Source organism: Micromesistius poutassou (genome assembly GCF_964030765.1).
Source record: "Micromesistius poutassou genome assembly, chromosome: 2".
NCBI classification, from domain to species: domain Eukaryota; kingdom Metazoa; phylum Chordata; class Actinopteri; order Gadiformes; family Gadidae; genus Micromesistius; species Micromesistius poutassou.
The window spans coordinates 18,210,375-18,225,445 of record NC_140272.1 but is presented as its reverse complement, the minus strand read 5'-3'; the positions used below and the strand labels follow the sequence as shown (position 1 = coordinate 18,225,445).

General features: G+C 44.4%; 2 protein-coding genes across 3 annotated transcripts; both read left to right on the top strand.

Moving 5' to 3' along the window:
- Positions 1–498: 498 nt before the first annotated feature.
- On the top strand, positions 499–6,494 carry gmppb (GDP-mannose pyrophosphorylase B). Of its 2 annotated transcripts, none has more exons than XM_084464088.1 (10): positions 499–670; positions 1,263–1,395; positions 1,879–1,959; positions 2,203–2,251; positions 2,518–2,660; positions 2,865–3,023; positions 3,731–3,809; positions 4,287–4,414; positions 4,654–4,836; positions 5,772–6,494. In XM_084464088.1, the coding sequence occupies exons 2-10, from the start codon at positions 1,267–1,269 to the stop codon at positions 5,901–5,903; spliced, it is 1,083 nt and encodes a 360-aa protein (XP_084320214.1). In that variant the 5' UTR covers positions 499–670; positions 1,263–1,266; the 3' UTR covers positions 5,904–6,494. The 2 variants fall into 2 exon arrangements, with proteins under 2 accessions (XP_084320214.1, XP_084320213.1); XM_084464087.1 differs by having other exon boundaries at positions 500–670; positions 1,260–1,395.
- A 966-nt stretch (positions 6,495–7,460) lies between these two features.
- Positions 7,461–14,575, top strand: lmcd1 (LIM and cysteine-rich domains 1). Its single transcript, XM_084463757.1, has 7 exons — positions 7,461–7,717; positions 10,200–10,279; positions 10,626–10,881; positions 11,137–11,286; positions 11,532–11,702; positions 12,693–12,911; positions 13,066–14,575. Exons 1-7 carry the CDS (start codon positions 7,700–7,702, stop codon positions 13,174–13,176), a joined length of 1,005 nt encoding a protein of 334 aa, XP_084319883.1. The 5' UTR covers positions 7,461–7,699; the 3' UTR covers positions 13,177–14,575.
- The last annotated feature ends 496 nt before the right edge of the window (positions 14,576–15,071 follow it).

Below are 15,071 nucleotides of genomic sequence, written 5' to 3'. Positions count from 1 at the left end.
AGCTGGGTCACTTTGTGTTTGTCACATACATTACATACATTACATTTGGATGTGAAATAATAACAAATAGATCGCTTTCGATCATGTGACCGTGGACATGAACTTTAAAAGTGAAAAAGGTCCAGGTTTAAATAATTCACATTATTATGTCAGTGGTTTTCAACATCCACTAGGATTACAAACATCATCAGCTGTTCCTCGGAGGGGCGGGGCCCTGTCGCGACAGCGCCACGTTGTTCTTCTCTGATTGGTCCGAGAGGTTAACCTAGTGTATCGCAGATGTACCATTCTCTTCTGTTATGAAGGGGTACACGGAACACAGACATTTAATATATAGTATGCTAGCAACGCCAGATAAATCTCCTTAAATTAATATATATGTTTATTACTTATTATATTATTTTGTGATTATATATATTCACTAGGTCGGTAAATGTGCCCTTTGTTTAAATGTCACATGTCGTGTCCCCCCCCACCACACTAGAGGATGACGGATGTATTGTGTTGCTGCTGCAGGTCTGTCACAGGGACAACTCCTACAACAAAGTCGTTATTCCAGTTAGCAAACAACTGTTTATAAAAACGTGTTAAATTAAGTGTGACCGACATTTTGGAGGAAGCGAGCACAGCAGTTTGGACGTTATCTGGTCTTAACTTGGGGGTTTTCTCGGTAAGTTGTAGTCTCCATGCTCTGTTGTCAGAAGGCTAAGTTACATGTCAATGAACTCTGACTCAGTTTGGGTCCCCGCAGTTAGCATGTGGCCGTGGTTTAATTAATAGTTGGCTAGTAAAGCTGCAGTGTTGTTAATTTATCTGTCAAACATGGAAGTCCGTGTTAGTTTCAAAGTGTTCTTGCTGAGTGGTTGGATTTGACTGCTAGTAAGCCGGTTAGCATCCATTCATTCAGTTACAGCCCCCTTGGAAATAGAATGCGGCCGAATTCAATTTAACTAGACTGACGTTAGTATTGAATGAACCAGAGGAGTTTAACCAGAAAGTTAGAAGAAGAGCCTTCAGATGTATAACAAGGGTCAGTCAGCCAGACCAGCCCCTCTGACCCGGATGCTGAGCCGGAAAGGTGTGGGTTATCAAACACTCGTAAACTCTCTTGGCTGCACTAAAACATCCAACTGTTATAAGCAATATAGTTAGTCAAAATGACTTCCTTGCTGTGCAGATGGTCGTTATCCCCACGTTTAGGATATAAAGTTATGTATGTGTGTGTGTGTGTGTGTGTGTGTGTGTGTGTGTGTTTGCAGTAGAAGCATGAAGGCCCTGATCTTGGTTGGAGGTTATGGGACCCGTCTACGGCCACTCACACTGAGTGTGCCCAAACCTCTGGTGGAGTTCTGCAATAAGCCCACCCTGCTGCACCAGGTGGAGGCGCTTGTACAGGTAAATATAACACTCAAACTAACACCGACAATACTTAAACAAAACACTCTAGTACAGGTAACGATACTTAACTAATACACTTTCCATTTATAATGATGCTTATATAATACAACCTCTCTTTAGTACATTTAGTAGGTCTCTCTCTCTCTAGTACAGGTAGTAAGTCTCTCTCTAGTCCATGTAGTAACTATCTGTCTCTCTAATACAGGTAGTAAGTCTCTCTCTAGTACATGTAGTAACTATCTGTCTCTCTAATACAGGTAGTAAGTCTCTCTCTAGTCCATGTAGTAACTATCTGTCTCTCTAATACAGGTAGTCAGTCTCTCTCTAGTACATGTAGTAAGTCTCTGTCTCTCTAGTACAGGAAGTCTCTGTCTCTTTCTCTCTCTGTCTCTCTAGGACAGGTAGTATCTCTCACTCCCCTACTAAGTACAGGGAGTAACTCTGTCAATTAAATTTAAAAGAATAATCTCTCTCCTCTAGGCTGGGGTGGACCATATTATTTTGGCAGTGAGCTACATGTCAGATCTGCTGGAGAAGGAGATGAGAATCCAGGAACAGAGGGTAATTACATCAACTTACACCACCCTACTGACCCTTACCAATCCTCTTCAACAGCCTACCCCACCCTACTATACCGCCATACTGACACCGCACTACACTATTACTACTCTACTGACATTACACTACCATACACAAACTACACCTTAATAACCCTACACCACCCCACACAACACAATAGATATAGGGCCTCGAGCTGAGGGTTAACCGTACAGTACTCATGTTAATGGTTTGTTTCTTCTTCAGCTCGGGATCCGTATCTCTCTGTCTCATGAGAAGGAGCCTCTGGGAACAGGTCAGACATCTTCTGTTTTACCCTGCTCCTATTCACCCTCCTCCTCCTCTTCCTTTTCCACCTCTTAGTTAAGTCGTAGGTTAGTTAACTCATAGTTTAGTTGTTGGTTAATTTAGTCATAGGTTAGTTTAGTCCAAGGTTAGTTAAGTCCTAGTTGGTGGACGTTGATGTGATGTGTCAAATTGTGTACTATATGATGTGTGTGTGTGTGTGTGTGTGTTCAGCGGCCTTCTTCAATGTGTATTTGTGTGTGTGTGTGTGTTCAGCGGGGCCTCTTGCTCTGGCCAGGGACCTCCTGTGTGACGACAGTGAACCGTTCTTCGTCCTCAACTCTGACGTCATCTGTGACTTCCCATTCCAAGAGATGCTGCAGTTCCACCGAAACCATGGCAACCAGGGCACCATAGTGGTGAGGGAGACGATGGATGCGTAGCAGTTGTTTTAGTATAGCATAAATCAATGGATTTCTGAATTGAAGTGTGTGTGTGTGTGTGTGTGTGTGTGTGTGTGTGTGTGTGTGTGTGTGTGTGTGTGTGTGTGTGTGTGTGTGTGTGTGTGTGTGTGTGTGTGTGTGTGTGTGTGTGTGTGTGTGTGTGTGTGTGCGCGCGCGCAGGTGACCAGGGTGGAGGAGCCCTCTAAGTATGGTGTGGTGGTGTTTGAGGCGGAGGGCGGGAGGATCCAGCGCTTCGTGGAGAAGCCCCAGGTGTTCGTCTCCAACAAGATCAACGCCGGCATGTACATCTTTAACCCTAGCATGCTACAGCGCATCCAGGTACACACACACGCACACACACACACACGGTGAGACCACATTAACGGTCAGCTATTTTTGACTAGTTTTGTACCTTTTACGTATAATATCATCTCCATGATCTGAAAGCTTAAAGAAAAGTAAATCTACTACTATAGTGAGAACCTTCACTGTTGCTAGGCAGATTTCCTCCAATGTGGTTCCAAACGTTACTTTGCTATATCTTCAGGTAGTTACTTTATCAGGTAAGGGTGTTTCCTCATGGAACTCTATCCCTGCTATAGCTTCAGGTAGTTACTTTATCAGGTAAGGGTGTTTCCTCATGGAACTCTATCCCTGCTATAGCTTCAGGTAGTTACTTTATCAGGTAAGGGTGTTTCCTCATGGAAAGATAAAGAGAAAAGAGATTGTTGGACAGTTCAGCTGTAGATTTGAGGGCAACAGAGAGTGGGCAGGAAGTGAAGTGGGTTTGTATAGAACCCTTTGGCCTCTCCATAAGCAGAAACCAAACCTTGGAATTTAGTTGCAGAGTTTTCCATGTATCTTTGCATTCGGGTAGACCATTGAAAACAGAACTGCCAAGTTTTAGATTTTTTCTGTGGTTGACCTCAGAATGTACAAATGTAGTTAGAAACATGTGGATTTTGGTGGCAGTAAATGTTTGAGGCGTCCTTACAAGTATAGCAGAACAGAGAGATGATGAAGGCGTGTTTCTTGTATGTTTCTAGTTGAGGCCAACGTCCATAGAGAAGGAGATCTTCCCGGTGATGGCTGAGGAGGGCCAGCTCTATGCTATGGAGCTACAGGGTAACTACACCACCAGTACCTGCTACACCTCTAACTACAACTACTACATCTCAAACTCTACCTACACCTCCTACACCTCTAACTACAGCTACATGTCTACCTCATCACCACCTCCTAAACCTTTCCCAGTAACGTGTTACCATGGTAGCGTGTTGAACTGTATGCTCCTCTGGTTTGTACAGCCGGCCTACCCTCTGGACGTAAGTCGAATAGAATCTGCCTCCGCCATCTAGCTGTGCTATTGCTACTAACGCTACAATTGCTGCTAGCGCTGCTACTGCTGCTAGGGCTCATTATAGACTTGTTTAGCAGTAGCAGTAACAATTTCACATTTTGATTTAAAGTTAGGGATGTTTTGGGGGACTGCAAGTTGCTCCTAGCATTAGCAGAAGGCTAACTAGAGAACAAGCTGCTGTGTTGTTTTGTAACCACCGTTCAAGCATCAATGGGACTGTGTGTGTGTGTGGTTGTGTGTAGGGTTCTGGATGGACATCGGACAGCCTAAAGACTTCCTGACCGGGATGTGTATGTACCTGCAGTCGGTACGGCAACACGCTCCAGACCGCCTCTGTACCGGTCCTGGTTTCATAGGAAACGTCCTAGTGGTGAGTTACCTAGTTTAGTTACCGTAATTCGTTAACTAAACTAGTTTTGGGAACCTGGTGTAGTTGCTACTTTAGGTACGCGTTTTGTCCCCTAAACTAGTAGATTACTGCTAATGTCATTATTACAAGGTAGCTTGTTAGCCCAGTGTCCTGCTCGCTGTTGTAGTCGACAAATGAATCATCACACTGAATCTATCTCTCTGTCTCCGTCTGTGTCTGTGTGTGTCCCTCCCCCCCAGGACCCTTCGGCCCGTATCGGGGAGAACTGCTCCATCGGTCCCAACGTGACGCTAGGTGCCGGGGTGGTGGTGGAGGACGGTGTGAGGGTGAGGCGCTGCACGGTGCTGAAGGGGGCCCGCCTGCGCTCTCACTCCTGGTTGGACAGCTGCATCGTGGGGTGGAACTCCTCTGTTGGCCAATGGGTGAGCTCCGCACATCAGAATGTTATTACTGTTAATAGGAATAATAATGACAAAAAAAAAAAAAATCATAGTTGCGTATGGAGGATATGATATTTTAATAATAATAGGGATGCACGATAACTACTTTGACCTTGTACGATAACTGACAATAACCTGCTTCTCATGGTCGATAAGCAATGAGTGTAGTTTGCGACCAACCAACTGACATCAATAATAATTTTAAACAAAATTTGCACACAAAACAAACTAAGAACAGTTCTTCAAACGTTCATTAATCTTTTCGATCAAAGTTCCAACGTGTAGAATTAAGTAGTATCGAGTGGGGATGTTGCAGATTGTATGCTCGTCTGGCTGGCTTCAAGAGGAGCGTCTGAGAGAGGATTGAGCTTCTTGGACACTTGGGTACATACAGACATACTATACCGCCACGGTGTTTATGACAATGTGGAGCTCCGTCTGGCCAGTGTTGTCTCTATTGTCCAGTGTCGATGTAAATAATTGTTCTTCATCTCAACTCCTCTCGCGGTGTAGGCAAAAAAATTGGGCAGTTGGCCATCAATTGACATCCATTATAACCCGTGTTTATTAAGAGGTCAGCACCTCCCATAGCTGTGTCTTAGTTTGGACCAACCTGATAAGCGCGTACAAACTCTCAGGTAGCTTTCTCAGACAAATGAATCCACAAGTTTTGATTCTGTGTTGTGTGTGAATTGATATCATTTACCATGTTACAACTAGTACACTTTTTCCCTCCTCTTGGAACCCTTGTGAAAAAACGTCCAAAACCGGCGTTAACATGTTTGCTATTTGCCGATTATCTATTGACACGATATACATCATGCATCCCTTTTTAATAATGAATCCCTAACTAATATAATCTAATATTATTTATGTAATATATATGACTGAATAATAATATAAATAACCTGTTGTAGGTGCGTATGGAGAACGTTACGGTTCTGGGGGAAGACGTGATCGTGAGCGACGAGCTCTACCTGAATGGAGCCAACGTTCTGCCACACAAATCCATCACAGACTCCGTGGCAGAACCACGCATCATTATGTAGACCTGGATCCCCCGGCCCCACCCAAAAAAAACCTTGAACTGGACCCCTCCCCAGAACCCCTGGACCTACCCCAGAACCCCTGGACCCCGCCCCTGAACCCCTGGACCCCACCCGGGAACCTCTGAACCCCATCCCAGAACGTTGGCTCCGGCTTCGAGACTTGCAGTCCCCCAAAACATCCCTAACTTGAATCAAAATGTGAAATTGTTACTGCTACTGCTAAACAAGTCTATGAGGGTCTAGATCGACGGACGTTAAGGCTCATTAAAGAACAGCCAATCAGAGATCTGGCAGGTGTCCTGGTCGGTTGTGATTGAACCAGACCCTCCAATCACTGTGCGTCCGTCCTTCTGTGAGGATGGTATCGTCGGGGTCTGGCAGTCATTAGGGTTGTGTGAGCGGCCTTAAAATGACCTGTTTATATAATCCAATATACTATATTATAGTATACTACAGTACTATAGTATTATAGTAGGAGTATATGAAAACAATACAGTACACTAGTAAACTATACAGGTGTATAGCATATAGAATAATAATGAATGTATGAATCCAGTGTGTTTTTTTTATCAGATTAATATAAAAAGGTGAAGAGAACTGTTGGTGTTTATTTCCTCACTGTCTGGAAGGCGCCAGCAGGGGGCGCTGCTGCTCACCTGGACTGCGTTGTGCGCACAAGCACAACGTGACTGTCACCTGGACGCTACTGTGCCCTGCCCTAGTACCCCGTGTAGTACTTACTACTTACTTCATACTCTCTTTAAGGTTTACTAGTGTTACGATAACACTTTGCAATAAGGGCACATAATAGTTGACATTAGTTAATGCAGTTAGCATTAATTAACAGTTCATTAACAATGAACTAATGTCCATAACCGTTCATTTACAGTAGTTAATGAAGTAATATGAATAGATTAATAACTTAATTTAAGTTATACAACTGTCTAGTGGGTGAAGTGTGTAAGATAATCTTTTATTCAGAATAAATATATAGTATGATTATGATACAGATATAAATCTCATGGAGATATAGATGTATATATGATATATATGTGTATGTATATATATATATATTATATATATAATACATACAGTATATATCATAATGTTAATATTATATATTATGTGTATACATAATATATGTTATATATATATATAAATCTATAAGTAGTGAGTGAGTGTGAGTGTGAGTGAGTACATGTCAAAGCTTTGTGTGTGTGTTAGTACATCTAGGAACTTTGTGTGTGTGCATTCCTGTGGGCTGATAAGGTGATGTCATGGCTCCTGAGGGCCACCAGGGACCCAGAAGGGGAGGTCCCTGCTGCCTCCTTCCTATTGGCCATGAATTATAAGGGTCGAGCTCCAATTGGCTGGAAAACAGTAAGGGAATCCCACATAGAAGTCTGTCTCTCTCTATTTCTCTCTCTCTCCTCTCTCTCTCTCTCTCTCTCTCTCTCTCTCTCTCTCTCTCTCTCTCTCTCTCTCTCTCTCTCTCTCTCTCTCTACCTGGGGAAGAGTGTGTGTTCACCCAGAGGGAGAGGGAGGGAAAGGGGAGGAGAGTGAGCAAAAGAGCCAGAAAGCTTATTTTGTATTCACAGATCAGTCAGTGAGCTTTTGGGGTGTGGAGGTACTTTATTGTTGAATATCCCGTGGTCAGGGCTAACCCTAACCCTATCCTGTCGAGAGGAAGTGCCACAAGACAGCTTTCTCCTGAGCAGAAGAGTTGAGGACCTCACTGAAGCCACCCCAAAACATCTGGAGGAGCAGAGGATAAGTTGAGGAACCTGAAGAAAGAAATGAGCAGAAAAGAGAAGGTAACAAAATCACGTTATACTAGTTACTTCTGACTTACTACTGACTAGTTGCTACTGTCTATTGAGTATTGCCCAGTTACTACTCACCAGTTATCACTGACTAATTACAACTGATTAGTTACTACTACTGACTAATTTATATTGACTTACTACTGATTACTGATAAGTGTATACTGATTTTAGTTACGACTGACTTACTACTGACTCGTTTCTACTGATTTCTGACTACTGCCTAGTCTCTATTGACTTTCTAATGACTAGTTTCAAATAACTTACTTCTGACTAGAGACTACTGACTAGTTTATAGTAACTTGTGACTAGTTTTTACTGCACATGACTACTGACTAGTTAATACTCACTAGTGAACACTGACTAGTTTCTACTAACTTACTACTGACTTAGCCTTTACTGACGTGTGTGTGTGTGTGCGTGTGCGTGTATGTATATGTGTGCATTGTGTGTGTGTGTGTGTGTGTGTGTGTCTGTGGTTAACCCAGTTACCTGGCCACTCCACCCCTTTCTAAAACCATGGTAACCCTAGTAACCCTTGTGATCCTATGGTAACCACAGCAACCCTAGCTGGACAGGGTATACAGAGGTTGATTGTAACAGAGAAGCTGTCGTCTCCCTAGGTAAAAGTTGTTTTTAGAGACACTGGGAAGAAGATTATCATCACCTGTCCTCCACACATGCACACACACAGACAGTGTCCTGAACAAACACACACACACACACACACACACACACACACACACACACACACACACACACACGCACACACACGCACACACAGACACACACTCACTGCAGCTGTTTTTATTGTCTCTCTGTCAACAGGACCTATTTTTTCGCACCTCTAATGACATGCCTTCATTCTCTCTCTCTCTCTCTCTAGCTCTATATCTCTCTCTCAGATTCATATTCAATGGGACTTTTTGCCATGGAAAACGTTGCCACACAACCAAAGTAAAATTAAATAAAGCATAACAAACAAAGTTATAATAGCACAGAATAAAAGTAATAATATAGTGTAAAATACAATATAATAGAAATGTACACATGTGTATATAAAGTGAAGAAGTATTGAGATAATAATATAATGTTAATGTTGGGGAATGTTCGGGATAGAGCTATTTCCTATGGCTAACATTATTACGTGTACACTGTACATAATAACATATCACATTTCATAACATATACACTATTCATTATAACATAAAGCTTTAATTTTGGCAGATATATCGCCGGTATATCTGTGATAGGCCAATATCGGGCGATAAAATCGGCCAACCGATATATCGGTCAGGCTCTATTACATATGATATATTATTACATTATACATACTATACATTACTTACATATTATTACATTAACACACATATTATTATATATTATGTTATTACATAAACAATATGCCTTATTGACCATAGTTTGAGACATGTGTCTGATGACATGTGTATTTCAGACGTACGTCTTCTGTAGTTTGAGGATTTTCTCTGATGTCCTGACATAGTTCACGGGAGGTTTGACAGTGCAGCAGCTGGGTTCCCACCTGGTTTTGATTGCAGTGGATGCACAGCCTCTCTTCCTGGGGAGGCACGTCTGTCTTTTCTAGGCTGTGCTCACTGAGTCTGGCCCCTGTCAAGGACTCCAAAAACCACTGATTTACTCTGCTGTGTTGTTGCTCCTTTCCAATTGTTCCAGTACTTGTCTGTTTGTTTCTTCATGGTTTGGTTTGGTTTATGGAGGTGGCCTTAGGGCTGTGTGATGCGTTGGTGCTCCAGAACCAGCTGGTTTTATTCTGGTGGATCTCTCTGTGGTTGAGGGCTTTGTGATAGCGACTGTCTGGCTCACTTCCGTTTGGTAATAAAATGTTAACGCTATTGATGATTTTGAGCAGGTATCTTCCTTATTTTGGTCTGCATTCATAATTTGGTGTTTTACATTTGACTCTGTGAATGGATTTACATAATTCTGCATGCAGTCTCAGTTTGGAGTTGTCCCATTTTTTTGTGAAGTCTTGGTTGGTGAGTGGACCCAAGATTCACTGCCATAGAGGGCAATCTCTCTCTCCCTCTCCCCCTATCTCTCTCTCTCTTTCTAATCTCCCTAACCCTGGTTGGTGTATTTATATATCACTGGTAACAGGAGAAGAGGAAAGGAGAGAGGAGAGAAGGAGAAGAGGAGAGGAATGGATGAGAGGAGGAGAGAAGAGGACAGCAGAGAGGAAGAAATGCTTCTTGTATATCAGATTATGTCATTAGTATTTGTCAGCGTAATGATGATGTCATAAGGCGGCGCTGCCTGGTTGAATGATCTAAAACCTTGTTCCTCCTTGTTCTCCTCCTCCTTCCCCTCCTCCTCCTCCTCCTCCTCCTCCTCCTCCTCCTCCCCATCCTCCTCTTCCTCTGCCTCCTCCTCCTCCTCCTCCCCATCCTCCTCTTCCTCTGCCTCCTCCTCCTCCTCCCCCTCCTCCTTCTAGACCAGTGTAGAGTCAACCAGAAAAGAGGGATGTCTGATATGTAAACAGAGTTGCCATGGATACCAACAACACCTCTGGAGGTAACCCCAAGACCACCAATCTCTCCCTTGCAGTACGCACACACGTACATACGTACGTATGTATGTACGTACGTAGACACACACACACCCACACACACACACCCACACATACACACACACACACACACATACACAAAGACAAAAACATACACACACACACGCGTCCATTGTATTTGTCTTTTTAGATGTTAACAGCCACACTTTGGATAAAAAATGCCGGTTTAATGACTGTAAACATGCCATACATTTGAATTCTCTCGCTCTCTCATGACATGGAAAATAAACATTTACATTATCATTGACTTATTGTCTCTCTCTCTCTCTCTCTTTCTCTCTCTCTCTCTAGGAAGGTGTGCGGTGGGTGTGGCTGTAGTTGGGCAGACCACACCCCCAGCTGTGATGCTGAGGACGACCAGCGAATGGGGCGCCTGCTGGCTGACTCGCCCTGCTCTCATTTGACGACCAAGGTGAAAGGGGGCGGCGGCCTCCGTGTGTACAAGAGGAACCGGATGATTGTGACCAATCCCGATGCGACACGCAAAGACCCCACCTTCGAGACCACCACCTACACCTGGTGCCCTGCCGGAGTCACCCAGACCCTGGTAACACACACACACACACACACACACCCACACCCACACACACACACTCGCACACACACACACACACACACACACACACACACACACACACACACACACACACACACACACACACACACACACACACACACACACACACACACACACACACACACACACACACACGTTAAACATTCTGTCCTCCTCTCTCCTCTCCACTCCCCTCCTCTCTCCTCTCTCCTCTCTCCTCTCTCCTCCTCTGCTCGTCTCCTCCAGGCGCTCCAATACATGACCTTGCTTCCAGAAGCAGTAGGGGCCCAGTGGGGCGAGGAGGGCTCCGTGGCCCGCAGAAGGAGGCTCCAGGAGCAGCTCCCCCCCTACGACGTGGACCCCATGCTCTGCAAGGGCCTGCTCTCTGACCAAGAGGTGCGTGTGCGTGTGCGTGTGTGCGTGTGTGTGTGCGTGTGTGTGTGTGTGTGTACGTGTGGTTATATCAACAGTTAACAGTTTGCTCCTTTCCCCCGACGACGGTCAAGCTTATGTTGGTGGAGGCTTAACAGCGAACCAATCAGAACGCACCGAGGGGCTGGAGATGTAGTTTCTGATTGGCTCATATGTATGATATATGGTTTCCACACAGTTTGGTTTGTGATGCCGATTTTCTCCCCCAGATCTCCACCATGCTGCTGTTTGTCAGGAGCTACAAACAGGAAGTGCTCGGGGTGGGGGAGGTGGCCTTGGCCGGAGAGGGCAACACTCTGTTGGAAGCAGCCGCTCAGCGAGGGGCGAAGGAGGCCAAGGAGAAGGGGAGCACCGATGGCATGGCCGGAGAAACTCAACTCGTAAGACCTCAACTTACCATCTCTAACCTGATACCTTAACTCACCATTGCTAACCTATACCTAAACTAAACATCTCTAACCTGATAGCGGAACTAAACTATCTCTAACCTGACACCTAACCATCTCTTACCCAATACCTAAACTATCCATCTCTAACATATTACTTAAAGGTGACATATTATACCACCAGGTGTGAGTGTGATTAGCCGTCACAAGCCGTGTTGAAAATCAGCCTCAGGGAGACATCACGAGTGGGCGTGTCCACCTAGATGTGTGACGGATAGATGAGCAATGTTTGCTACAGTCCACTGGGTAGGTAGGTGGTTACGCCTGCTTGTGATGTCAGAAGAGGCCGCTTTTTCAAAACAGCTTGTAACGGCTAATCACACTCACACCCGGTGGTATAATAATATGTCACATTTAAACTTTATCATCCTTTATCATCCTAATCTAACACCTAAACTACCTATTTCTAACCTTATACCTAACTCAACCATCTATAACTGAACACCTAATCTTCTCTACCCGAATACCTAAACATATCTTAAATAGTCCTAAACTAACCATCTCTAACCTAATACCTTAACTTAACCATCCTTACTCGCCATTGCATAGGTTTAAGCTACAGCTTCCAATATCTGCCGATGGCTCCGCAATTCATGATGATGATCAATCACCAACATTTACTTGGTTCAAGTAGGGACAACTATGCAGTCAGTCATGACTGCATAGTTGTGATTCTATATTCATTAGCATATAACCATAAACATTGTTTAGGGAAACTGCGATAGGTTACGCCCAGCTCGACGTTAACCAATCATCAACCAGTAACACATGATGTGGCCAGTAAAGCCATTTCAGAGTGTATTAAGGGGTTGATTGCTCGGAGTGGTGGAGAGTTTTTCCCGAAAAACCTAACCTAATCTCCAACAACAAGGGAAGTGGTCTGCCTTTCTAAACTAACCAGCTCTAACCTGGTATTCCTTCCAGGTGTGTGCTGGGTGTGGTGAGGGGGTTGCGGCCGACAGTCCAGCGGTTTTTGCCCAGCGCGCCGGTTACCATAGCAAGCTGTGGCACCCCGCCTGCTTCTGCTGCTCAGAGTGCTGTCGGGGGCTGGTGGACCTGGTGTACTTCTGGGCCAATGACAAACTGCTCTGCGGTCGACACTTCTGTCAGACAAAGTGGCCACGCTGCTCCGGGTGTGACGAGGTACACGCACACGCACGCGCGCACGCACGCACGCACGCGCGGACGCACGCACACACACACACGCACACACACACGCACACACACACACACACACACACACACACACACACACACACACAGTTGTGAACACTAACTCCCCTCCGGTCTCCTCCAGTTGATCTTCAGTCCGTCATTCCAGACGGCATCAGACGGACGGACATTTCATCACCATCACTACTGCTGCTGGCGCTGTGGAACCAACCTGGACACACCCTGTTCCTGTTAGAACCTAGATACAGCCTGTTAGAACCCCGACATAAACCCTGTTAGAACCCCGACATACAGCCTGTTAGAACCCCGACATAAACCCTGTTAGAACCCCGACATAAACCCTGTTAGAACCTAGATACAGCCTGTTAGAACCCCGACATAAACCCTGTTAGAACCCCGACATAAACCCTGTTAGAACCTAGATACAGCCTGTAAGAACCCCGACATAAACCCTGTTAGAACCCCGACATAAACCCTGTTAGAACCCCGACATAAACCCTGTTAGAACCTAGATACAGCCTGTTAGAACCCCAACATAAACCCTGTTAGAACCTAGATACAGCCTGTAAGAACCCCGACATAAACCCTGTTAGAACCCCGACATAAACCCTGTTAGAACCTAGATACAGCCTGTTAGAACCCCGACATAAACCCTGTTAGAACCTAGATACAGCCTGTTAGAACCCCGACATAAACCCTGTTAGAACCTAGATACAGCCTGTTAGAACCCTGACATATACCCTGTTAGAACCTAGATACAGCCTGTTAGAACCCTGACATAAACCCTGTTAGAACCCTGACATAAACCCTGTTAGAACCCTGACATACAGCCTGTTAGAACCCTGACATAAACCCTGTTAGAACCCTGACATAAACCCTGTTAGAACCCTGACATAAACCCTGTTAGAACCCTGACATACAGCCTGTTAGAACCTAGATACAGCCTGTTACAACAAATAAATAGAATAATAACACGAATGCAGTACCAGTGGTGTGCTGAAGGGGCGCTACATGGCGGAACATCTCGTTTTCAACATTCTCCAAGTGCAAATATTTTAGGCTGTGTTCCAATCGGTTCACTTCTCCTAAACGCTCGGCTTGCAGTCTTGTTCAATTGGCGTACTGAACCTGGCAGTCTGGGAGTCGGGGGCGGGCAGATGCAACTCTCCAATGTGGAATATGGCCATTTGGACCGCACTACCCATTTTAAGGTTTCGGTGTCAATGTCACATATTTCTCCTTTAATTTGCGATCTATATAGGGATACAGTGCAATACTCAATATACTACAAAATGCCATAAATAGTTCCGAATATAGGGCACAAGTGGATCAATTGGGCCACAGCCAGGGTGTGTATTAGCATAATTTTGTCCAAGTACTTTCTCCCTTTCTACTGGTCTCCTTTCCCATCTCTACCTCTCCTCTCCTCCCACTGTTGTGTGGATTATTTTTTGTGTTTAAAAAAAAAGAATATTAAATTGTTGCTTTATGTGGTACTAATTCTAGCTGTTAAACAGCATTGTGTTGTGTTTAAAACTGCAATACTGGAATATGTTGGTTTTGTGAATAACATTTAGACACCAGTGATGTCAGAACATCCTCGTTTTAAATAAAAGTGTCCCCTTATATTCATACTGTTGATTCTCTTGAGTTATAAAACCTTTCAAAGAAAAATGACTGTCTGGCTGGCTGAGTGGCTGATTGGCTGACCTACTTGCTGGCTGACTGTTATTTTAAAATGTGACTCAGACTGTAGGAATGTTTTGAATGGTTTCAGTGATAAAAATATTTTCTGAAAATATCTGAATTATCCCAGACATTAGTATGACCAGTAACAAACTCTGGTTATATAGAGAAGCTCCCACTATGACCAGCCGCAGACTGTCGTTGTACTGGGCAGCTCCCAATATAACCAGTATCAGACTATAACCAGTTGCAGAATGTGGATGTACTTTGCAGCTCCAATTTTAGCCAGTATAACCAGTAGAAAACTGTAGTAGTGCAGCTTCCAGCATAGGTAATAGCAGACTGTGGTTATATTCTGCAGCCACCAGTATAACCATTAGCAGACTATGGTGGGTACTGGGCAGCTCCTAGTAAAACCAGTAGCAGATAGTGGTTAGACTGGGC

What these genes read in the sequence shown, in the direction of transcription:
- gmppb (XM_084464088.1), top strand. Translation starts at nt 1,267, where the DNA reads ATGAAGGCCCTGATCTTGGTTGGAGGTTATGGGACCCGTCTACGGCCA. An exon ending in TGAGAATCCAGGAACAGAGG is followed by an intron (nt 1,960 to 2,202) that starts GTAATTACATCA and finishes TTTCTTCTTCAG; the next exon opens with CTCGGGATCCGTATCTCTCT. An exon ending in GCAACCAGGGCACCATAGTG is followed by an intron (nt 2,661 to 2,864) that starts GTGAGGGAGACG and finishes GCGCGCGCGCAG; the next exon opens with GTGACCAGGGTGGAGGAGCC.
- lmcd1 (XM_084463757.1), top strand. An exon ending in TACCAACAACACCTCTGGAG is followed by an intron (nt 10,280 to 10,625) that starts GTAACCCCAAGA and finishes CTCTCTCTCTAG; the next exon opens with GAAGGTGTGCGGTGGGTGTG. An exon ending in GCCTGCTCTCTGACCAAGAG is followed by an intron (nt 11,287 to 11,531) that starts GTGCGTGTGCGT and finishes TTTCTCCCCCAG; the next exon opens with ATCTCCACCATGCTGCTGTT.